The sequence below is a fragment of the Pogoniulus pusillus genome, chromosome Z, assembly GCF_015220805.1.
Source record: "Pogoniulus pusillus isolate bPogPus1 chromosome Z, bPogPus1.pri, whole genome shotgun sequence".
NCBI lineage: Eukaryota > Metazoa > Chordata > Aves > Piciformes > Lybiidae > Pogoniulus > Pogoniulus pusillus.
Genome location: NC_087309.1, coordinates 64,135,147 through 64,161,142, shown reverse-complemented (window position 1 = coordinate 64,161,142; position 25,996 = coordinate 64,135,147). Strand labels below are relative to the sequence as shown.

Here is a 25,996-nt window from a genome sequence, read left to right as displayed (position 1 = left end):
TAATTACTCTCAAATTAATGGACATTTTTATTTTTTTAAATGAGATTTCAGGGTAAGTATTGGGTGACAAAAACATATTATCCACAGAACTTTACATAACAGAGAAGGTTCAAGAACCCAGTCTAGCTCTATGCTTAGCTTTAGCTAAATAAGCAGCAGGTCACACTGGATTTAAAGAAGATATTCCTGTGAACACAAAAGGAAACAACATTATGACTGTTGAGCTTTTCCAGGTCTCTAATAGTATCTTAATCAGAAAATTTCTGGAGGGAAAAAACCCTCCAAAGTGAGTTCTATTTTTTGTCTAATAATAAGGTAAGATTCAACACACAAGGAAAGTTTTATCAAATCACAGGGAAGGCAAAGGAAAATAAGCTATGAATCACGTGAAATCCAGAAAGTAAAAACTAAAGAACAATATCATAGAATCATAGAATCAACCAGGTTGGAAGAGACCTCCAAGATCATCCAGTCCAACCTATATCTTACAGCATTTACTGTAATATTCATACAAGTCTTACAAACATAAATATCACAGAGATGCATATAGATATGAGTATTATCTTTATTTGTGACAGGACAAGAATGTGCGAATCCTTGTATTATAGGTTGTTTCTTTAATACAGAAGTTTACCTTTTAGGATTTCTAAATGAACAGCAATATAAATAGTATTGACCGTAAGTATTTCTGTGAACTTCATGAAGTCTGTGCAATTTTTCTTTATGACATATTTTTCTAGAATTTACCTATCACCAAGTTATTTCATTTTGACAGCAGTATAATACAGCTCTCATAGTTCTAGTTCATGCCAACTGTTCTCTTTAATTTATGAATGAGGCTCATTTCCTACGTGCAATGTACTTCAATTGTTGTTCATCAATAATTCAACAGGTCTATTGTAATTTTTCTTCAGAGATCAATATAAATGTAAAAGGTATTTTGCATTATTTTTGTTTTGTAATGACGGCAGAGTTTCATGACAAATATATTTTACAGTGTATTTCTGTTAACAGAACTGAGCTCAGGATGCTGTAAGTTAAAAATGCAGCAAATTATAAAAATAAATAATAATAAAAAATTTGGAGTAGATGCATTTTAAAAGGGCAGTTACTCTCATGTTTACTCTTTGACAATTCATCATGTTCTTTCCAAGTCCACTTCTCTGACAGAGGAGAAAATAGAAATTTGAGAACTGTTTTATATCAGCAGCAATGCTGAATCAGTAGTCTACCACAGGCAAAAAGTCACACAGAAATCTCCCCATTTAGTAACCAAAAAGTATGATCAAACATTTAACCAGCTGGTCATGCTGGCAGAACTGCCAACTACAACTTGCAAGAAGTAATTTCTAGTCTCACAGAGTCACAGAACACTTTCCATCTCTGTTTCCAGATTTGTAAGTGTGACATCATAGCCAATTTTAAATTTATTAGGCTCAGTAAACCTCTAATAAAACTGCAATATAGCAGAACCTATTGTTCTCAATATTGTCAATTCAAACCCTTACAAAACTAGAGCCATGGCCCAGAAACCAAACTTAATTCATAAAATTTAAGTTTGAATTACACTACAGTTAACTTTTCCTGTGTACGGAAAATGGTGCTGTTCAGATCTGGAACACTGTGGTAAGTCAAGGCAGAATGGCATTGTTTCAAGAACACACAGACATATGGGTGTGTTTTGGGAACTGAATTATCTATCTGCTAAAAGGTCTCTTCAAGGCATGCATACACAATGATAACAGCAGTGTGACCTCAAAAGGAAAAAACAAACTAAATTTTGAGAGTATTTCAGTCACATCGCAGCACCTAACTTAGTTCAATTATTAGATACAACTCCGTTATCTTAGATTGCATTTGCAAAGTATGGAACGGTCAGGAAGTATATCCTGCTCTATCATAGTTTTATTCCTTTTGGCTTACCTTTCAGCTTCTTTAGCATTTTAAGAAAATGTAGAACAGAAAATTGTCTGGTTTGGTGTTTAAAATGTTTTTGAGAAACTCTTCTTTTTGAACAGTGTGCCTAATGATTATAGATTTTGCAAAGTAACCAAGGCTACTTGTATTCAAAGTAGTTGGGAAAGGATAATATGTATGCTTCAAGGAGGGGATACTACATTTACACTAATGTTTTTGGGAACAGACATTTCCTAAATAGCTTACCAGAACTTTTTGTTTCATTGAGTCCTGTATCCAGTTCTGGGCCCCTCAATTCAAGAAGGATGTTGAGGTGCTGGAACATGTCCAGAGAAGGGCAATGAAGCTGGTGAGGGGCCTGGAGCACAAACCCTATGAGGAGAGGTTGAGGGGGCTGGGCCTGTTTAGCCTGGAGAAGAGGAGGCTCAGGGGTGATCTTATTACTGTCTACAACTACCTGAAGGGACATTGTAGCCAGGTGAGGGGTGGCCTCTTCTCCCAGGCAACCAGCAATGGAACAAGGGGACACGGTCTCAAGTTGTGCTGGGGGAAGTATAGGCTGGATGTTAGGAAGAAGTTCTTCACAGAGAGAGTGATTTCCCATTGGAATGGGCTGCCCAGGTGGTGGCACCGTTCCTGGAGGTGTTCAAGAAAAGACTGGATGAGACACTTAGTGCCATGGTCTAATTGACTGGCTAGGGCTGGGTGCTAGGTTGGAGTGGATGATCTTGGAGGTCTCTTCCAACCTGGTTGATTCTATGATTCTATGATTACAGTCTGCTGCAGAAATGATTTTGCACTGACTTTGGCAAAAGTGTTAAATAGGGTGTATTTAAGATGGATACAAGTAAGATGTTCCAGAACCACTTCTCAACAGTGCAAGTATTGTCGATTAAAATCTGAGGTCATTCAAACAGCTCTATTTTCTTTCTTTCTTTTTTTTTTTTTTACTACTTCTGCATGTCAAAGTCAGAATTCCTGCATATACTACTGATGTAGTAACATCATCTTGCACAGTTTATCTGTTAAAATTACCATTGATACTTAACTTAGAAGTCTTCCAAATTTCAACTCCGCTAAAAGTTTTTACACAATTTTGTCATTCGGATATTCTGAAGGTGTGATTTGTATTGTGTGATATACATAATGAAAAATAACTTTTCATTCTACAGGAGTGAAAAAACCCCAAACATTTAATTTAGTAAAGGTGACACTGAATGCAGAAGCATTCTTATGAATTTAAAAGAAAAAAGGCACCAATATGCCAATATTCATGGGTATTTGCATTACAAAGGACTCAAAAAGATAAAACCCGCACACCTGGAACAGTGTTTTGGAGAAAACAATTGGATGTGTCTATGATAATTTCTAAGTGAACAATGCTAGGAAAAAAGATAGCCTCAAAAACTGTCAAAACAATTACACGCTCACAGTAATGAAAAAAAGTCAGGAAGTTCCAAAAGCAGTTTTAGCTTACTGCAGAGTAATTGCAGTCAGTATTCAGTCTGTAATTTCACCCTTATTCCTAGAATTTACTTTAAGGAAACCACAGACATACAAAAAACGTTATGCCAGTAACAATACACCTTTTAAGAGTGAAAAATCCTTGCATGAAAACCGGAGACAAAGTGAAATCTTTTGTAAATAATACACTCTAAAAATCGCAATGCATCTAAATTAATTGTCAGCTGCTTCTTTGTTTCAGTGTAAATGAATAATGCTAAATTTGCTGGTTTACTTGCATTTGCGCACCGTCAGAAGAGTGAAGCTGTGGTGATGAATTTGTAGATGCAGCTCTGAAATCTGAGCTGTTTTTTGATAGATGAGAGTAGCAAAAGTTATTCAAGAGAATATGTAGAGCAAGCCACAAACAAACTTTAAAGAATAAAAGCTTTCTCTAGGATTTTTCTGCTTTTCATGCTCATACATTTCTGTGCTTGAGATAATCCACTAGATAATACAACTTGATTGCCAAAAGTGTTTTTTTGGTTGCTATATATGATTCTATGAGATATAAATATAGATAGATAGATAGATAGATAGATAGATAGATAATTTTTTCTTTTTTGCAAAACCACAGTGCAAATTGAGGGGAAAATGTTTCCTTGAAATTCAAATAAAAATGAAAACTGGATGCCAAAATGAAGTTTGGAGAGATTTTAGAAATCCTACCAGAAAAAAAAATTAAATCTTAGATCAAGCTCCTTTACTTCTAAACTCAGCAAAACCAGTTTCATATCTGTAGGAAAACATCTAAAAATCTTTACTTAAAGCTCCACATTCACAGGATCACAAGATGTTAGAGGTTGGAAGGGACCCAAGGAGATCATCGAGTCCAACTCCCCTGCCAGAGCAGGACCACACAATCTAGCACACGTTACCCTCTCCAAATGCTCTGTCAGCATTTGACTGGTTGATTTGTTCTCATATTTTGACATACATATTTCTTGCTGAAGGAGGCTTACACAGGTACTTTAATAATGCCTATGGCATTTCATTAACGAATGCAACTTTCCTTGTGACATCAGCTAAGAAACAATGATGAATTGATGCAAAAGATCCTAATGTACCTTTGAGCATTGGACCTCTGAGCGGCCTTGACATGAAAAGAAAAGCACTAATGACTTAAACTGCTTATAATTTTCTAAATCAATATACTTTGTGTAAACTTGTGCAATAAGAATGATAGTTACTGCATAAAACTAAAATTACTGTGCTATGTGTAACAGATACACTTTTCTTACAAGCAGTTATTTAAAAACAAAATGAGAGGAGGGGTAATAAATCTTAGAAAAAAAATAGTTCCTGGATTTTTCAAACAGTTCTTTTCAGATGTTTTTCCAGGATACTAAGGAAATGCTATATCTCTTCATTCCTACATTAAGTACCTGCTCCAGCTGTGATTTCTGTACAGCAATAGCAAAATACTGTACTTCTGTACAGACAACCTTGACTCAGTGTTGCTTTGAATCCTTAGAGAATGCAAGCTTAGCTTCTCACATCTGCAGTCACTTTACCACCATTTTTGCAGAAATACGGAAAGAATTGCTTTTAAAGAAACAAAACAAAGCAAGAAATCTATACTACTGAAAAGAGTTCAAAAGGCCAAACAAACAAACAAACCCACAAAAAAACCCCAAAGAAAACACCCCTTGAATTCAATATTATGAACCCTAAAAAGCAGATATACATATGTAGATGTCTGTGTGGATCTTCAAAATAGATGCAGAAAAGCATACATGTATAGACATTCTGAAAATCAACAGATGCCAGACAGTCCTTATGCTGTGCAGACTGTAAAATCTTACACAGAGTGAACATCTGGAACATTTAAATCTTAAATCTAGAGTTGATCTTCCAGCATTGGATTCCTTGGGGATTCTAACGAAGGACTGACTGCACAAACATCTGCTCTTGTCTGCTAATGGATTTATTTTCTTAGCTAAATTCAGGCAACGTGGCATATCATCCGAGTCACAGCGTTAATATTTACAGTTGCTAGGATGTTATACTTGCCTTAGCCCAGCCCAGAATCATAAGTTCACTGTTTATAAAAGATCACTCAGAATTTTATCATCACAAATGGAAGCCTGTGTTTGGACATTAGTCATTTTGTCACTTCTGAAATGTTTAAGACTGGACCTACAACCAGAGATGTTCTCAATCTTTTAGTTTTCATGGTTTGTTTACTTCTTTTTTTATCTTCTGCCTGTGCAAGAAAATTCTAAAACCTAAAGTAAGAGAAGTAAAAAAAAAGAAACAATAGCAGCCATCTTGCTAGTGAAAGAACAAAATCCCTTGCAATATCTTAAAACTTCACTTCTAGATAGTATCTTATAAAAAAACCCACAAATAACCCCCACATGGTTATGCTTTACAACCGTTTGATCTGTCTGAATCATGGTTCTCTCTCTAAAACATGCATGTATCCTGCAGTGAAGTAGGTTCTTTACCTCCTTAATTTCCACTTGGCAAGTAGCCCAAGCCTCTACTTTAAATTTCCCACTTGGTAGCACTAGCATGGCATCTGAAGAGTAATTAGTTATAAGAAAGGGAATTTGAATTGTTTGCTGAGAAGGAAAAAAATATGCATGCCTAATAAAGATTTTTTCCTTGAGTACCTGCAACACCATTTATTTATTTTTGCCTAGAATGCACCACCCTTTAAATAGACTGATGGCTTTTTTTTTTCTTTAAATAAAAACAACCAACCAAACAAAACTCACATAACACACACACACACACACAAAGAAATCCAGAAGAGCTGAGTGGAAGAAAACCAGCTTGGTTTTAAGACCATTCTATTTCGTTCTTGGCCAGTCTTTTACATTACAGCAGCACTCACCTTGACAAAACTTTTGCCACCCTTTTCCTAATAATGGCTTTGTTTTATTTCTCACATTCCTTTCCATTGGATACCTAAGGTCTTTTAAGTAGGCAAATTATGCAGATATCTGAGCAAGCAGAACATTTCACCTAAATTGCACATATATGTAATGCTCTGTGAATTTAATACTGTCCATGAAAGTTTACATTATGATACTGGTTTTGAGACAGACAGATCAGTTATGATGACCTTGCAAACGCTCTTGAACAATTCATTACATACATATATAGAGAGAACTATGCAAAACTAGTAACAAAAATGAGGTTTTCCCTTCTTGAGAAATTAGCAGTTCCCCAGCCCTAAGAAAGTGAAAAGTGCTGCTCCTGATACTGCATCTGCCTTCTGTGCAAAGACAGAAATGCAGAGAAGTTCGAGGGGGAGGGGATTTGATTTCTTTTTTAATGTCTGCCTCCTTCCAGCAAGTCCATCTGTTGTAGCACTATAATTCTGGAGGCAGGATGTGTGTGTGACCAACAGGAGACAATTACTGCAAAAGTGTTTGTTGATTCAGCTCTATAAAGGGCAGGCCAACCACTACAGTATGAACAGAGAAAGAATTCCAGCTGAGGAGCTGCATATAGATTAACACAAAATACATATATATAAACGAGAACAGGGAAAACCAGAAAAGAGTAATAGTATGGGAAAGAATTAAGTTGGAATGAAGACCAAAGTACAGAAGAAAGGTGGCATCACAGGGGCTGTTAACCACATAGTTTACTAGTCTGCATTGTCATAAATCCTGTTCTCCAGCTTTCTATCTCAACAGAGGGGGACTGGATTAAATAGACATGGAGCCGTGCTGAGCTCTTTTTGGAAGAGAAGTCCAGTTGCCTTGAACACCCCACTCCTAGGGCATATGGAGACAGTTTCTCTGAAAGTGCCTGTTCTAAAGGTAGGATTGGGTATTAGTTAATGTAGACTGACCAGAATCTCAAGAACATTCTCAGACTACAGCCTTAAAGTGAAATTTCCCTCACCTATTTGACAGCTTGTAAAATATCAGCATGAAGATGACTTCTTTTTCAGAAGGATTAATGAATTGGGATTATAAATCAAGCCTCAGTATAATTTCTACATAATAACTGATACAGAATCTCATGTAAAGCACACTGGCATATAACATTCGATAATTTTTGTTGCAAATCTTCATTGTAAATTAATCATCATTATCTAAATTTGCCATAATTACAACAGAGTTAAACTGAACATTGTAAGACATCACAATGAAAAAGTACTTTACCTCTACTGTAAGTTTGCTTGTTTGAAGACTCCGATCAGCCAAATGTAGCTGAGTTGTTACCTTTTCATTGGTTTCCTTCAATCCCTCCACAGAAGACATTGCTGTCATTTTCTCATTCTGTAAAGCAGCTACCTGCTGCTGCAATGACTTAATTCTTGCTTGCAGTAGACTAACACTGTGGCCTTGTTTCTGGACAATCATATATCTCCTCTTTGTTCTGCTCACTAAACATAAAATGGCATGTTACTAAACTGACAGATTATCATAAATAAATTGTTTTCTGAATTTAGCCCTTCAAAACACCATTCTAGCCTCTAAAACATTTCTCAGTAAGCAAATTGGTAAACTAATTCTGCTAACCTGTAAGTGTTCTGTTCCCTCTCTCTTTTTTTTTTTTTTTTTTTTTTTTTGGAAGTGCCAACACTGCAAACTCAACAAGGACTTGGCTATTAAATGTGGCTCATGATTCTAACTGGTATTACCAGAAATAAAGGCTTTCAGTGCCTTGTTAACAGATTTGGGATAGTTTGGTTGGTTGTTTGGTTGGTTTTTTAAGATCAATTTTCTTTCACTGGCTACAAGGGGCAATCAGGAAAAAAATGTAGTGAAAAGTCTTACTTCAGTAAGCAGATCCAATAGGTGTGAATTAGTAAACTGTGTGAAAAGATGCTGTTTAATGGTTAGTTTTGATACAACAATTTCACTTTAAAATATATTTTAAAGAGTTAAATGTGTAAAGATATAGTCACGCAAATTTAAGCAAGTAAATCCTGAAACAGCATCTAAATGGGTTTGTGTACTATTGAAGAAGTTTTGGAGTATTAGGCAGGAATGCTTTGTTATTCTTACCCATGGAGTTGCCAAAAATACATAATATTCCTACCTTTGGCTAGAATTGATGGATAAGATGGTGTGAGACAGCCGATTCTCCTTCTCCTGAAATGTAACTTTTCCAGGTTTTTATTCAGTGAATGGCCCTAAATAAAAAAACAAAATGCACAAAGCTAGCAACTCTTCATCAACCACAATATTCTGAAGTTTCCAGTTTGAACTGAAACAACAAAAAAATATTTCAACTAATACACAAAATGCTAATCCGGTTTCATCTGAAAATCAGTCTTATAACATCAGCCTGTGAAGACTACAGAGATTTCTGTCTTTCCCATCACATGTAGAAGAAAGAAATAATTAACTGTTACTTAAATTCCAAAGAATTCCAAAGAAAAATGAGGGTCTGTTAATGACTACATTATTTTTTATTTTAATTCACTTGTAGGTAAAAAAAAGATGGTATGTATTACTTGGAGCTTTATAGTATCTTATTCTATAAGATGTTTAAGTGACTATAAAAAGGAATAGCTGTCTTGTTAGTTCAAAAGAAAGGTGATCCAGTTAGACACTGAGCTGTAACTGAAAGATGCATGAACATATATGAACGTGCAAATACAATTGCTGTTTGTACAAGGTTTAGCAACAGCCAGTTTCTTGCTTTTTTAATTATCTGATTTGAAAATCAGCTATTTTCAGAGCCTGTCAAATGCTCTAGGACAGAAGTAGAGGATAAAGTAGAATGCTGCTAGCAATATGTATAAGTGAAAATGGTCAGAGTGTACCTTGTGCCAAAATCAAAACACTATTTCCCTGGTGCTCTTAAATGCCCAGTGTATTTTACAAATACTTTCATTCTGGAATTCTACAACATCTAATGAATTTTTGGAGTCTGCACTTTGCAATTTCCATGTGATATCACACAATACATTTCTGGAAATACTAGGAACTAAAATGCTGTTCATTAAATTTAAGAATAAACAGCAACATATTAACCATTAACTACAAAGAAAAAAATAACTGACATTTTGGGATAGGTTAGCCATGAATTCCAGGTTCTTACAATCACCACCCAATTTGAAGGACAGAGAATTAGGATATGCTACAATAAAACACATGTAAATGACAACTTTTCAGACAAACCAAAGGAGAAGACTACAAAGGAGGTGAAGCTCTTGTAGGTCTGTCTCTTTTGAGCAGTGTATTATTTTATTCCATGTCTCAAAGACAATAATGTCTTTGAATACTGTGTCCCTGTCAGCACAATAAGAGAATTCTAGGAACACTGAAGACATATTATGGGTTAGATCATCCTGTTCTCTATGGCTTTTCTGATAGAGTTAAATGGGAAGTCTGCAGCACTCTTTGTCTGGACCTAAGGCAGCAGGACTAGTATATAGCAACTTAACATTTTTTGAATCACCTTTTACACTCCTGACGTTCCCTTCAAGTACTTTTGCAGACTAATTGTTCAGAAAATACTTGAAATTACAATGGAAATACCCGATGAATACCTGAAGCAGATTTTCTTTTCAGTTTACAACAGACAAATTAATTAAGGAGAACAGCAGTGATAACACTATTAAACTTCAACACTCTCCACAGGAGAACAAAACAAGTTCTATTATCTACCTTTTTATTGTACTTCTGGGTTTTGCCTTCTAAATGAACAATGTTGCAGGGATTTTGACTATCTTGAATTTGGTTTTTTCTATGTTGTTTACTTCCATCTGGCTGTGGATCAATGTTTTGCACTGTCTTCATAATCACATTTCCCAAAGTTTCAGAACTTGGTGTTTCGGAGTCACTAAAACAGCATATTCAGGAAACAAGCAAAATAAAGCTATATGTTAAACGTTCCAAATATGCAGTGCTTGAGCACATAGAAAGTAAATACATGCAAGAATGAAGAGAAGCTAATACAAAATCCAGAAAGTACTGACTTGACTTATTCAACAGATGTTTACAAATATGCTAAAGAAGAAATCTCTGAAACTGTCTTGAAAAGTTACACTATGTCAAACAGAATTTTACTCAACAAAGTATGGAGATCTGAGACTACAATTGCTTATCAAAGGACAACAGAAGGGACACACATGAAAAGCTATCTGATAGTACTTCGAGTATGTGAATGGCTCAAAAAGAGCCATTTCTACTTGATTTTGTTTTCACATTTGACAAGATAAACAAATACAGAGTATTTCAGTCAATAACTTTCCTTCTGCTTCCCCTCTCCCCCCCCCCAGCCCCCCTCCAACTGAGCTTTATTTATAGTGCTGATTGAACCAAACTCAGAAATCACATTTCAATGAAAACTCTGCCTAGCAGATCTTTTGGAGAGTTTTTAAATTCTAATCAGATTGCCTGCCATGCAATGAAATGAGACTTGAAACCTTCACTCTACTTGAACTGTTTCCTTAAAGTTGCACTCATTCAATCTGCTCCTCATTTCCAGTTTTTCATGGCCTTGCACCAGATTATAATTTAATTTCTGATATTCAGTGAGACCTACCTTAAAATGTGAAGTCTTGGATATACTGTCTATGCCATCAGCAGATATTTACCATTATTTAACATATCTGTTACTTTTATAAACCAGGGTAATTAAAAGGTAAAATTGAGTTCAAATTAAGTTTCACCATCATAAAAATCAATGATTTAAGAGAAGGAGGCCACTTAACCATGAAAAAAGCATTCAAGTTGAAGACAAGTGGTCATATATCAACGTGTATACACTGTCCAAAACCTGTCCTGTTACACTGGTATGTCTTACTGACTTAAGAGAACAGAAATCAGACTAATAGCTTGAAGGTGCTGTAGCAGAATAGAGATATCTCTAACTATGTACACACTGTCCCTCACCTGAATGCTTTCAAGGAATGTTCTCTTTAGAAAATGGAAAGCTTGACTCTAGAAACTCAGAGACAGTTACTTGTGATAAAGAACTATTTATTAATAGTATCATGAGGTAACTAAATGAGGGTATTTCCCTATTTTGTTGGGAATGTCACCTTGAAACACCTCCTTCAAAAATGCTTGCTATGCTACAAGAATTACCAAACCAAATACTTGCACAGCTTACTAACTGCAACAGAAAATCGAGTACTTTTTCTGTAAACTCAGATCTGCAATATTAAACAGGAAAAAAACCAAACCAAAACAAAACAAAAAAAAAAACCCCTGACAGATTAGATGGTTCTTAATTTATTTTCTCTCTAAAGATGCTGCATCAGCTGCCCCCCATTTTGCATGGGGAGAAGCAGCAGAAGGGTATCATTTGCCACTGTTTATTTGCTCACGCACATTAACACATTAAGTCAACGTGAAGTCTACGGAGACGATTCTGTTTTCTTCACAATTTTGTCACCTTCTTTATGTTTGGGGTAAATACAGGCTTGAGAAATTTCTTTGCATGTCTCTTAGGACAAAGTATTGAAAGACAGTGCATGATATCTATATACCTGGTGGCTTACTGATGCCTCCTCAAGCGTGTGCAGACAAATAGAAGCAGATGCAAAAATTCTAAATGTTTATGAAGCTTGCCAGTACAATTTTCTGAGGGTCTTGTGACTCATGACTGAGACTCTCTGCAGTAACAATTACTTTTAAAGAACTGATTTTTAACTATCATTCAATTAAAGTTAGTACAATGACTGTGCATAAAACATACATGAAATAATTAGTGTGGATGGTTCTTAATTTAAAGGATGTTAAACAGCTTGTAGACATCTGCTAGCAAGCTGAAATGGGTCATTCAAAATTTATCTAACTAAATTAAGGGGGGAAAGTGTTTCTCCTCCCGGGTCGGCATGTCACAAGATAACTAAACCGACTTAGTAGGCTTGCCTGGGAATCCTTAGCTGTCAGTGGTGAATATGCAGAGGGCCAGCAAATTAAATCAACCTGCCAAACTGTCAATTTCAAGCCTCATGACTGCATGAAAATAGCATCACTGGAAGAAATCAAGCATTGCCTTCTTTTGGGTTTCCTGGCACCTATTCAAATACTCATGCAGTTGTGGCTAATTTTGCATGCAAATTTCAGTCAATAAGCTCAGAACAAGGCCTCCCAAGATATTTCAAAGTATCTGACAGTATTTTTTTTGAATACCAAATCAACAGTAGTTGAAATTCAATCTCCATTTGCTAGTACTTTACATATGCACAGTGTCCCCTCTACAGGGCTAAGTTAATGAGAGCCGTACCTGCTTTCACTCACATCTTCCCAGCCGTCCTTACTGAAGTTCTCAAATACATTACTCATAACCTTGATGGACTGTTTCAGAAAAGCTCCATGATGTCCCAAAGAGCATTTTTTCTCAGTTGTCTTTAAATTAACTTCGGTGCCTGTTATGTTGCAATTACATTGCCCAGAGGTTGCCATTGCTTTGGCTTCATCCAGCAAACACTTCAGCTCCTGCACTTGACTCAGCAAATCTTCATTTTCATTTCTCAACCTGTTAGCTTCTGCCACTTGCTTCTTCAAAGAATTAGCTTCTTTTTCCAGCTCATCAATCACTACCTGAAGTTCTGCTTTGTCTTTTTTTATTTCAAAATTTTTCTTAAGTAGAGTTTCCAGCTCTCTTTCTCTTGTGCCTGCATCTTCCTTTTGCACTTCTAAAGATGCTTTCAAATAATTTTTCTCCTTCAGTAAGTCCTTATTTACTTCTTTCTGTTTCTTTAATTCCTCTTCAATAGCTCTGAATCTTCTTTCTAGTTGTTGTATCTAACAAAAGCAATTTTAGCATTCATAGTATTTCAGCCAACTCAGTAGAAAAAAACAGGCATACATTTTCAAACATATTTATTATATGACAGTAGTATTACATTAAGCACAAGGACAAAAGCAATCTATGGCTCTTAATTTAAAAATAATTCTAACATAGTGCAAATGAAAACATTTTAGGTGCAATAACACAGCTGTTGAACAAAGGGCAGATGGTAAAAGAAGTTAAAATTCCATGCAAACTGACACAGAAGTTTAAGTATGCTAATGAACCTTTCTGATGCATCTTGAGCTCATTACTGTTTTGGTTTCTACACAGTAATTGAAATTACGAAAAACATTTTCAGATGGAAAAATATTTCGGAATACAATTTTGCACTAGCTGTCTAAATCAATAAGTTCCTTCAGCTGTCGTAAAGAAGTGAAGTATTAATTTGATCCTTCAAAAACCTTAGTATATTTGTTGGTGACATGAAAAGCTAAGCACCTAAGGAATATGAAGGTTGAAATGTATTTTCTATTCACAGAAAGGGAAATTTACGCTCCTGCAACTTTACAAGATAATTGTATAGTTTGAAGTACCACACTCCAACTACGTATCATGCGTATGCTTGGTTTGCAAAGTCCTCTGAGCTTTACACGAATTCAAGGCCATTAATAATAAACTGATTCTCAGTGTTCTTCTGTAGTGTTTGCTAAAAGTTACAACCAAAATTTACAACTTCCAGAAATAAGGAAGTGGCAGTTTTAGTTTTAGCAGATACTAGTCTGTGGAACACCCGGTCTGTGATTCTTTCCCAGAAGCTAGCAAAGTGTGTCAGAACGAGTTTTGTGCTTAATAACCACTTAGTCATTCTCAAGAATGGTTGGTTTTGTAGGAGTTCCTTCCGCACTCTTTCACTAGAGCAAGTGCCAGGTGATGTAGATTTTTGTGGACATGAGTAGAAATGATTGCTTTTCTAGGAGCTATAGTAGAATGCACATGGCCAAATTTAGCTGCTAATCTTGTCATATATTAGCCAATTCCAACACTTTGTAGCAATGTGAAAGGTCAGGACTTCCTTGTGATACACTGAAAATACTGAAACCAAAGTATTTCTCAAGAAATACTTCAGTGCTGGGCCCCATCCTCTTTAACATCTTCATAGATGATCTGGATGAGGGCATGGAGTCAGTCATCAGCAAGTTTGCAGATGACACTAAGCTGGGGGCAGATGTGGCTGGGTTGGAGGGCAGAAGGGCTCTGCAGCAGGACCTTGACTGCCTGCACAGATGGGCAGAGGCCAATGGGATGGGGTTCAATAGCTCCAAGTGCAGGGTGCTGCACTTTGGCCACAACAACCCCATGCAGAGATACAGGCTGGGGTTGGAGTGGCTGGAGAGCAGCCAGACAGAGAGGGATCTGGGGGTGCTGATTGATACCCACCTGAACATGAGCCAGCAGTGTGCCCAGGTGGCCAAGAGAGCCAATGGCATCCTGGCCTGCATCAGGAATGGTGTGGTCAGCAAGAGCAGGGAGGTCATTCTGCCCCTGTACTCTGCACTGGTTAGACCACACCTTGAGTACTGTGTTCAGTTCTGGGCTCCCCAGTTTAGGAGGGACATTGAGATGCTTGAGCGTGTCCAGAGAAGGGCGACGAGGCTGGTGAGAGGCCTTGAGCACAGCCCTACGAGGAGAGGCTGAGGGAGCTGGGGTTGTTTAGCCTGGAGAAGAGGAGGCTCAGGGGTGACCTCGTTGCTGTCTACAACTACCTGAGGGGTGGTTGTGGCCAGGGGGAGGTTGCTCTCTTCTCTCAGGTGGCCAGCACCAGAACGAGAGGACACAGCCTCAGGCTGTGCCAGGGGAGATTTAGGCTGGAGGTGAGGAGAAAGTTCTTCACTGAGAGAGTCATTGGACACTGGAATGGGCTGCCCGGGGAGGTGGTGGAGTCGCCGTCCCTGGGGCTGTTCAAGGTTGGACGTGGCACTTGGTGCCATGGTCTAGCCTTGAGCTCTGTGGTAAAGGGTTTGACTTGATGATACTGTGATACTGTGATACTGTGAAATGCTATATGTTTTCTCAAGCATATCTTCTAAATGCATTTAAGCTTGTCTAAAACTTGTGGAATGATTTACAAAGTGGGTAAGATACTACAGATAAGGAGAAGTCTTAACATGAGAAGTAAAATAGGGCAAGAACTGTTCAAATTTTGTAAACATTCCTCTGTTTGATATTGAATTTATTAAGTTTGATAGCAAATTTCTAATATTCATGCTTATCAATTGCTAAATTCCTCTATGGAAATTCATAGCCTTCCCACAATAAAGACTGATTGCCTTATGGCAACATAAAGTTATTGAGTGCAATTAGAACAAAAACAGATTTTCCCAACTGCTTCAATGAAAGCAGGGTTTTTGATTAAAATGTACTTTCCTTCTCAATGATAAGCAGTTAAACGAGAGCCCTTCTTTTACCACTTTCCCAAACTGAGATTCTGTAGCTGTTTTCTGAGTTCTTTAAAACAACTTCTAGCACTTAAAAGTCCTGTATGATAGCTGAAAGGAAACAAACAATGAATGGCTTCTACATCTATCCCTAACGTACCATCGTAACTCTGTATATCCATAGAGATAAAAATTATGCAGTATCTGGCAAACAAAATTATAGTTTTGAAATATGGATGATAAGCAAACATAAACTGTGTGACATTTCAGATCGTAGCATTCATATTATTTCAATTACTCACTCTACCTTAAGATAAATGAATGTGAGCACTTCCTATACTGAGTGGTATTATTTTAACATTATGTTTGTCATTCAGTAATAACGAGATGACAGCCTTCATTGCCTGACCATATGGCAAGTGTTACAAGTAAATGCAATCACATCATCTGCTGTAAATTACCATACTTCCTAGAAGCTAATTCAGAAATAAAAAATAAATGGACATACTTGAACTGACACTCAAAGTTATAGATTTGTGCTTTTTAATTTTAAGCATGTTTTAAAAGATTTATAAGTAATTAAACAAATATTATTTTGCAAAATGACAAACAAAAGGCCTGATGCTGTTTGAAGGATGTCTTTTCTTCGCAGCAAACAAAACATATGGTAAAATACAAGTGAGCCCTCTTAAGTGAACACCTGTTAACATACTAAACTACTTGTGTATATTACAAATATCAATACAAATAGCAACTAGTTAAGAACATCTTGTTACTCTATGAGGTAAACCATGTAGAATGTTAAGCAGTAAAGATTAAATAGTCTTCATATTTGCTAACCAAAAAAACACTAAATGGTTACAGCACTAGCTTGTGAAAATAGTGATAAACCCACATATGTAGAAAATACTTGCATATGCAATGCTGTCCTCAAATTAAAATACAACAAAAGGTGAGTTTACCACTATTATGCATCAGTTTTATTCTATAGCAAGAGCTCTACAGAGATTAACACCTGATAACATGTAAAGTTAAATACTCAGCAAAAGAAATTAAGGTTTCTGAACTTAAAAGAGGTAAAATGATAAGCATATGTTACTTCTGATTTTGATAATGTCTTAATTAATTAACATTTTACCTATAAATATTATTTTAATCTTCTGATTAACTGTGTTTATTTCACATGGTACATTCACAGTTACTTCTCCTGAATTAATTTCTGACACGATTTTTAAAATCCCTGTTTTTCAATTAGAAAAACAAAATTGTCTAAGTTGATGAATACTGACGTGTACATACATATGTGACTCCTATACTAAAATTCATATCTGTTTGCTGGGGTTGGTATCTTACCTTCTGTAACGTCTGATGTGAAACTTCTTTCATATTCTTCTTTGGAGTACTGTTCTTGACCACATCATCCTCCCCAAGTTTAAGAAGTGGTTCTATTTGAAAATAAATGGTAAGAAAAAAATATATTGTGACACTTAGTGTTTTACTAAAACAATACATAGACATTTTAAGGAAAGGCATTCTTCATTTTCACAATTATTTATAAAGTGGTCTATTTTCTTGAGAAGCCTTTTGGTCAGTTTCTAAAGAATGACCTCTTTTCAAAGTGTTCTGCCACATAATTACAAATCTATGTAGCATCACAGTATGTTTTTTTCAGAGTGCAAGCTTTTCAAAGGTACAATAGATCTGCAGGTTAAAGACACTGTACTTTCATTCAGTTTTTATTCTTTTATAGACTATTCCCTCTATGCCTTAAAAGCAGAATTCATTGCCTTTTTATCTACACAGTCACTACCAGTTTTGTTCTCTAGGACTTGTCCCCTGCTAGGAGGATCAGAGTGACTGGCGAACAAAGCAAACAGTAACAGAATTAGGATAGCCAAAAACTTTAAACCACTTTCTCTGTAAGTGAAAGATCATGTGCTTCACATTCTATTGTAAAACTGCACATTCATAACAATTAGAAATTAGTACAACTAATGAGAGGGAACACGACTCTAAGCATCATTCTCAGAGTTAGCTATGCACTTTAGGTACTAAAAAGCCCACAGAAAAAGAGACACGTAAAAATTAGATCTATTCATTGAGAAGAATGCTATGAAAAAGTTTGTGAGTACTAATAGGTATGGCAAATCAGGAGTAAATTTAAAGTCTCTTTGAACCAAGCATGAAAAAATTGCCCACAGCTTACAGAAACAAGTAATTACACACCTTGGAAAGACTTTTTCTCAGAATATTACATATTACATTAAAGAACAAAAAAATTCTAACACTGTAAAAACACCATAATATCCACATTTATTTTCTTGCCCCTCCTCTTCCCAAATTATCTTGAAGAATTAATCTTAAGGGATAAAAATCTGTGCTACATGGTGGAAGCCTGCTTTAGAAGTACATTTCAAACTACAAGCAGACACTGCAGGTCACTTAAAAACTTTTGATTTATAAACAAAGCAAGTGTAGAAGAAAACAGTGCTACTCTCTGTAGATTCACAATCCTCTTGATATAAACAGTGACTAACAAGTTTGTTAGAGTGAATTAGACCTTTCTTTTGTCTTTGGAACATGTCATGGCCAATTAATATTTCTGTATTCATGAAATAAATGGAACACTATTCCAAAGATAATAAAAGCTGAAAAAGGTAAAACTATGCATCTGGGGAATATGTACCTTTACCTTGATATTAATATGTTAGTTCCCATGTTATTTCAGACTACAGTCCCCCAGCACAGTGGTACTGCATACATTTACAACATTCTTTAAGTAACACACAAAGATAATATGAACATGCTTTTCATCTTTTTCTAAATATTCACTCATTTGAATGTCTGCTGCAGCTTTTATATCAGCATTTACTGTGCTCCCCTGAAAAGAAAAATTATTTCCCATAGTCAAAGAAACTGATCAAAGCACACAAGGTGTTATGTTTATTATGTGTATGTATTTAAAACACAATTTAAAACTCTATAAATAAACACATTGTATGCAAAGAATAAAGAATACAATTGCAAAGTAAATAAAAAAGACTATACATATTCAGTATTATCCCAGAAGTGACAAGCAACAAAAAATAAAGAAAATCCAAAGGTCACCGATGCATAATCCTTTCTATTGAGTGGAAAATACAAGGCCTATTCAGCCCCCTTCTCCCCTCCTCCCTTGTAACTGTTGAGTAATTGTTCACTGGAGTCCATTAGGGAGGCAATAAACAACATTGCTGGTAACTGTCTGTCCATCTGTGATAGCAGAAAGGTTCATCCTGTCAGCCTATTCAGCAGGACATATGCCCTACTCATCATACCCCTGTGTTAAAAAATACAAAGTTCTCCCTGAAGGAACAGACCAATAAGTCATAAACTCCACAATCTTTAGTCATCAAATGTGCTCTTACAGAATTACACTTAAATCCCACTGATAAGATGTCGTTAACTGTCAGCTATAGAATGTAACATTTAATGTCTAATTAATAGTCACCAAATCTGAGTTCAGCACCACTGTCAAAATAGTATTTGAACTATGACACTACATTTCACTATTAGTACTTGCAGAAAGCCTCCTCACATAGAGAAAAATCAAACTTTTTCTAAAAAACCAGAGCTGCATATTCATAGAATATATTGGGTTGGAAGGTGCCTTTAAAGGTGATCTCGTCCAACCATCCTGCAGGGACATCTTTAAGTAGATTAGGTTGTTCAAGAGTCCCACCCAATCTGGCCCTGAATGTTTCCAGAGATGGGGTTTCTAATACCTCTCTGGGCAACCTGTTCAAGTGTTTCACCACTTTCCTCATAAAAAGAATCTTCCTTTTATCTGGTTTGGATTTACCCCTCTTAGTTTTAAACTATTTAACTTTTGTCCTGTAACTAGTGGCTGAGCTGAATGACAAAGCTGAAAGGCTAAGGGCTATAGGGCAATGTGAAAGGGAGTTAGATTTGTAGCACCAGGCTCTGCAGAACTCCTTAGCAGAGGGAGGTGAACCAAGAAAACAAGGCAGAATAGACACAGGTGCCTGTCAGAAGGGGCAAGGGAAACCCCTTCCAGCCTCCCTCATTCCCTCAGTTGCACTTGCACAACAGATATAAGGCACTAGAGGTTGAGGGTGAGGTGGTTTTGGAGGCAGAAGCATCACCATTTGGAGGGTTGGCTAAAGAAAATTGGTCACCCTCTTGCATCACAAATTGTACCCAAAAGAAAAAGAGGAGGGTAATTGCTATTGGTGATTTCCTTCTGAAGGGAACAGAGGGCCCATATGCTGGCTAGACCCCTTCCACAGGGAAGTCTGCTGCCTCCCTGGGGCCTGGGTCTGGGATGTTACCATAAGGCTGCCTACTGTAGTGCAGCCCTCTGATTACACTCCCTTGTTGGTTTTACAGACAAGAAATGATGACATCGATAGTAGAAATCTAAAAGCAATCAAAAGGGACTTCAAGGCACTGGGAAAAGTAGTTGAGGGATCAGGGGCACAGATAATCTTTTCATCTATACTCTTAGTCACAGGTTGGAATGCTGAGAGAGACAGGAAATGATGCCTGATTTACAAGTGGTTCAGAGGCTGGTGCCACCAACAAAATGTTGGGTTCTTTGATATTGGGAACTTTATGTGGACCTGAGTCTGTTAGCAACAGATGGGGTACATCTGTCTTTGAGGGGGAGAAAGATCCTGGCACATGAGCTGTCTGGGCTTGTTGAAAGTGCTTTAAACTAGGCTGGAAGGGGGAGAGGGTCAAATACAGCAGTACTAGAGATGAACGGAAGGAGGCTAAATGTGGTAGGCTAAAGAGAGGGCTGAAACCAGCAGCCCAGCTGAAGTGTATGTACACTAATGCACGCAGTATGGGTAACAAACAAGAGGAGATGGAAGCCTTGGTACAAGAGGAAAACTACAAAGTTGTTGCCATCAGAGAGATGTAGTAGGATGACTCACTCGATTGGAGTGCCGTAATCAATGGCTACAGACTCTTCAGGAGAGACAGACAAGGCAGAAGGGGTAGAGGAGTGTCCCTATACATTAGGGATGCTCTGGATGTCAATGATGTAGAGATTAAGGATGATCAGGTTGAGCCCCTATGGGTAAGAATTCAGGGAAAGGCCAATAAGGCTGACATCCTGGTAGGAGTCTGTTATAGATCACCCAACCAAGAAGAAGAGATTGATTTATTATTCTTTAAGCAGCTGGAGGCTGCCTCAGGATCACCTGCCCTTGTGGGCAACTTTAACCCACCAGACATCTGCTGGGACTGTAACACTGCAGAGAGGAGGCAGTTTAGAAGGTTCCTAGAGTGTATGGAAGATAACTTATCTCAGCCGTTATGTGAGTCTACCAGGGGTGCAGCCCTGCTTGACCTGCTGCTCACAAATAGAGAAGAGCTGGTGGGAGATGTGTTGGCTGGAAGCTACCTGGGGTCCAGTGACCATGAAATTATAGAACTTTCAAGATATGGTGAAATCAGGAGGGGCATCAACAAAACCTCCACACTGGACTTCCAAAGGGCAGACTTCAACTTATTTAAGGAACTAACTCAGAAAGTTCCTTGGGAAACAGACCTTAAAAAACAAAGGAGTCCAGGAAGGTTGGACCTACTTCAAGTAAGAACTCTTGAAGTCACAGGAACTGGCTGTCCCAGTGTGCCAGAGGATGAACTGATGAGGGAGGCAGCCAGACTGGATGGGGAAGGAGCTTCTGAAGGAATTAAAGAAAAAAAAAAGAGGTTGTATCACCTTTGGAAAAAGGAGAGGTATGCCAGGAAGAGTTCAAGGATGTTGCTTAACATCTTGCAGGAATAAAATCAGAAAGGCAAAAGTCTATTTAGAACTTAGACTGGCCACTGCTGTTAACAAGAATTAAAAAAAAATGTTTCTATAAATATATGAATGGCAAGAGAAGGGGCAAGGACAACCTCCAGTCCTTGTTAGATGGAGAGGGGAATATAGTAACAAGAGGTGAGGAAAAGGTAGAGATACTTAACAATTTCTTTACTTCAATCTTCAATAGTGGGACAGGTTGTCTCCAGGACAGCTGGCCTCCTGAGCTGGCAGTTTGTTGTGGAATGGAGCTTAGGGGAATTTATGGGGAATAACATGCGAGGCCGATTTATAAAGAAGGTTAAATGATTTATTACTAAAACACTAGAAATCCCCTTCCCCAAACTTAATTATAACTATCCCACGTAAGTTCTTGGTTCGCCGTTGCAGATTAAAATAGAAAGTGGCAAAAATGAAGAGAGTCTGTGATTTTAAGAGAGTTCATTTGAGTCTTGAGAGATTATTCAGTCTCCAAATAAAAAGTTTGTCAGTTACTCACTGTCCAAAAGCAGTTCAGGAGAGTTTCAAAGTATTTATGAATTTCAGGCGCGTTGTCCGAGCCTCCTGCAGGTGCAGGCTGAGCTGGGCCCTGGCCCCTGAGGCTGACAAGTTCGTGTTGAATTTGTGCCGAGCTGGCCGTAATTCTCAATGCTGCGGTGCGAGTGCCGAGCGATGCGTGTGCAGGCAGGGTGTCACTCAGAAGGAGAGCAGGAGAACGAAGGGGCTCCCAATTAAGGCAAATGCAGCATTTTTATAGTGTTCAAAAGAGGTGTGTTTAGCCAGTTCAGGCGATTTTACGTTCATTTTACAGTTATAATCAATTCATACAATTGGACAATTCTTACCCAAAACAACCTGTAGGACCACCCAGGGGTCAGCCCCCAACAGATGTTCAGGGGGCGACATCGGGCGATGGGAACCAAGGTCCCTGTCTCAAAACATAGCTAATGTTTACTTTTTACCCCTCTGGAGGAGGAATCTTCTCAGAGGCTTTCTATTCTGCTGAACAGCAGATAGAAATGTTATTTTGATTTTACAATGACTTGGTCCTTATGTGAGCCACGACCCTATGCACAAATGGGGCCTGCAAAAGGGCTCTGCTACCTTCCATGACACAGTTGGAGTCAGGGACCAGTATAGTCCACCTGTAATCCAGGAGGAAGCAGTAAGGGACCTGCTGAGCCACTTAGATCCTCACAAGTCCATGGGACCAGATGGGATCCACCCTAGGGTGCTGAGAGAGCTGGCAGCTGAGCTGGCCAAGCCACTCTCCATCATTTATCAAGAGTCCTGGCTCACTGGAGAGGTCTCCAAAGACTGGAAGCTACCAATGTGATGCCCATCCACAAGAAGAGTCAGAAGGAGGAAGTGGAAAACTGCAGACCTGTCAGCCAGACCTCAGTGCCAGGCAAGGTCATGGAACAGGTCATCTTGAGTGCCATCACAAATCACTTACAGGATGGCCAAGGGATCAGGCCCAGCCAGGACAGGTTTAGGAAGGGCAGGTCCTGCCTGACCAACCTGATCTCCTTTTACGAGATGCCTGGCAAATGTAGGGTAGGCTGTGGATGTAGTCTACCTGGACTTCAGCAAAGCTTCTGACACTGTCTGCCACAACAAGCTCCTGGCAAAGCTGGCAGCTCATGGCTTGGACAGATTCACTCTGAAATGGGTCAAGAACTGGCGGAGGGCCAGGCCCACAGGGTGGTGGTGAATGGTGCCACATCCAGTTGGCAGCCAGTCACTAGTGGTGTTCCCCAAGGATCAGTGCTGGGCCCAGTCCTGTTCAATATCTTTATTGATGATCTGGACCAAGGACTGAGTTTGCAATAAGTTTGCAGATGACACCAAGCTAGGAGCAGGTGTTGATCTGTTGGAGGGTAGGAGAGCCCTGCAGAGGGACCTGGACAGGCTGGATGGGTGGGCAGAGGCCAATGGGATGAGATTGAACAAGGCCAAGTGCAGGGTTCTGCACTTTGGCCACAACAACCCCAAGCAGCACTACAGGCTGGGGACAGAGTGGCTGGAGAGCAGTCAAGAAGAAGGGACCTGGGGGTACTGGTAGATAGTAGGCTGAAGATGATCCAGCAGTGTGCCCAGGTGAGCCAATGGCATCCTGGGCTGTATCAGAAACAGTGTGGCCAGAAGGACAAGGGAGGTTATTTTTCCCCTTTAATCAGCACTGGTCAGGCCACACCTTGAGTCCTGTGTCCAGTTCTGAGCCCCTCAATTCAAGAGAGATGTTGAGGTGCTGGAATGCGTCCAGAGACAAAGCTGGTGAGGGGCCTGGAGCACAAGCCCTGTGAGGAGAAGCTGTGGGAGCTGGGGTTGTTTAGCCTGGAGAAGAGGAGGCTCAGGGGTGACCTCATTGCTCTCTACAACTACCTGAAGGGAGGTTGTAGCCAGGTGGGTGTCAGTCTCTTCTGCCACGCAACCAGCAGCAGAACAAGGGGACACTGTCCAGGGGAAGTAGAGGCTGGATATCAGGAGGAAGTTCTTGCCAGAGAGAGTGATTTGCCATTGGAATGGGCTGCCCAGGGAGGTGGTGGAGTCACCATCCTTGGAGGTGCTGAAGAAAAGTCTGGATGAGGCACTTAGTGCCATGGTGTAGTTGATTGGACAGGGCTGGGTACTAGGTTGGACTGGATGATCTTGGAGGTCTCTTCCAACCTGGTTGATTCTATTCTATTCTATTCTATTCTACTCTATTCTATTCTATTCTATTCTATTCTATTCTATTCTATTCTATTCTACAAGCCTTGCTAAAAAGGTTGTCCTCACATTTTGTAAAGGCCCAGTTTAAATACTGAAAAGCTGCAATAAGCCTTCTCTTCTCCAGGATGAACAACTCCAACTCTCTCTTCACAGAAGACGTTGCAGCTAACTGATCATTTTTGTGGCCTTCCTCTGGACTCACACCATCAAATCTACATTGTTTGTGTGCTGAGATATCCAGCCCTGGACACAGTACTCCCAGTGCAGTCTCATCAAAGCAGAGTAGATCAGTTGAACAGTCTCCCTTCACCTGCTGACCACATTTCTGTCAATGCAGCCCAGGATACAGTTTGCCTTCTGGACTGTAAAAGCACATTGACAGCTCATGTGTCACAGTATCACAGTATCATCAGGGTTGGAAGAGACCTCACAGATCATCAAGTCCAACCCTTTACCACAGAGCACAAGGCTAGACCATGGCACCAAGTGCCACGTCCAACCTTGCCTTGAACAACCCCAGGGACGGCGACTCCACCACCTCCCTGGGCAGCCCATTCCAGTGTCCAATGACTCTCTCAGTGAAGAACTTTCTCCTCACCTCGAGCTTAAATTTCCCCTGGCGCAGCCTGAGGCTGTGTCCTCTCGTTCTGATGCTGGCCACCTGAGAGAAGAGAGCAACCTCCTCCTGGACACAACCACCCCTCAGGTAGTTGTAGACAGCAATAAGGTCACCCCTGAGCCTCCTCTTCTCCAGGCTAAACAATCCCAGCTCCCTCAGCCTCTCCTCATAGGGCCTGTGCTCGAGGCCTCTCACCAGCCTCGTTGCCCTTCTCTGGACACGCTCAAGCATCTCAATGTCCCTCCTAAACTGGGGAGCCCAGAGCTGAACACAGTACTCAAGGTGTGGTCTAACCAGTGCAGAGTACAGGGGCAGAATGACCTCCCTGCTCTTGCTGACCACACCATTCCTGATGCAGGCCAGGATGCCATTGGCTCTCTTGGCCACCTGGGCACACTGCTGGCTCATGTTCAGGCAGGTATCAATCAGTACCCCCAGATCCCTCTCTGTCTGGCTGCTCTCCAGCCACTCCGACCCCAGCCTGTATCTCTGCATGGGGTTGTTGTGGCCAAAGTGCAGCACACGGCACTTGGAGCTATTGAACCCCATCCCATTGGCCTCTGCCCATCTGTCCAGGTGGTCAAGGTCCCACTGCAGAGCCCTTCTGCCCTCCAACCCAGCCACATCTGCCCCCAGCTTAGTGTCATCTGCAAACTTGCTGATGACTGACTCCATGCCCTCATCCAGATCATCTATGAAGATGTTAAAGAGGATGGGGCCCAGCACTGATCCCTGAGGGACACCACTAGTGACTGGCCGCCAGCTGGATGTGGCACCATTCACCACCACTCTCTGGGTCCGGCCCTCCAGCCAGTTCCTAACCCAGCACAGAGTGTTGCCATCCAAGCCATGGGCTGACAGCTTAGCCAGGAGTTTGCTGTGGGGGACAGTGTCAAAGGCCTTGCTGAAGTCCAGATAAACCACATCCACAGGCCTCCCCACATCCACCAAGCGGGTCACCTGATCATAGAAGGAGATCAGGTTGGAGAGGCAGGATCTGCCCTTCCTAAACCCATGCTGGCTGGACCTGAGCCCTTGGCCATCCCTCAGGTGCACTCTTATCACCCCCAAGATAACCTGCTCCATCAGTTTCCCTGGCACTGAGGTCAGGCTGACAGGTCTGTAGTTCCCAGGTTCCTCCATCCGACCCTTCTTGTGGATGGGGACCACGTTGGCCATTTTCCAGTCTCCTGGGACCTCTCCAGTGAGCCAGGACTGCTGGAAAATGATGGAGAGCGGCTTGGCCAGCTCAGCTGCCAGCTCTCTCAGCACCCTGGGATGGATCCCATCTGGTCCCATGGACTTGTGGATGTCCAGGTG

The 25,996-nt window shown here is 39.6% G+C and overlaps 1 protein-coding gene across 1 annotated transcript in view; it reads right to left on the bottom strand.

The window, feature by feature from the left end:
- Positions 1 to 25,996, bottom strand: part of CNTLN (centlein) — a 250,261-nt gene that overhangs the window by 61,196 nt on the left and 163,069 nt on the right. Inside the window, 5 exon segments of the mRNA XM_064140410.1 lie at positions 7,548 to 7,771; positions 8,431 to 8,524; positions 10,008 to 10,182; positions 12,580 to 13,100; positions 16,878 to 16,969. Of these exon segments, the coding sequence (XP_063996480.1) occupies positions 7,548 to 7,771; positions 8,431 to 8,524; positions 10,008 to 10,182; positions 12,580 to 13,100; positions 16,878 to 16,969 (1,106 nt within the window).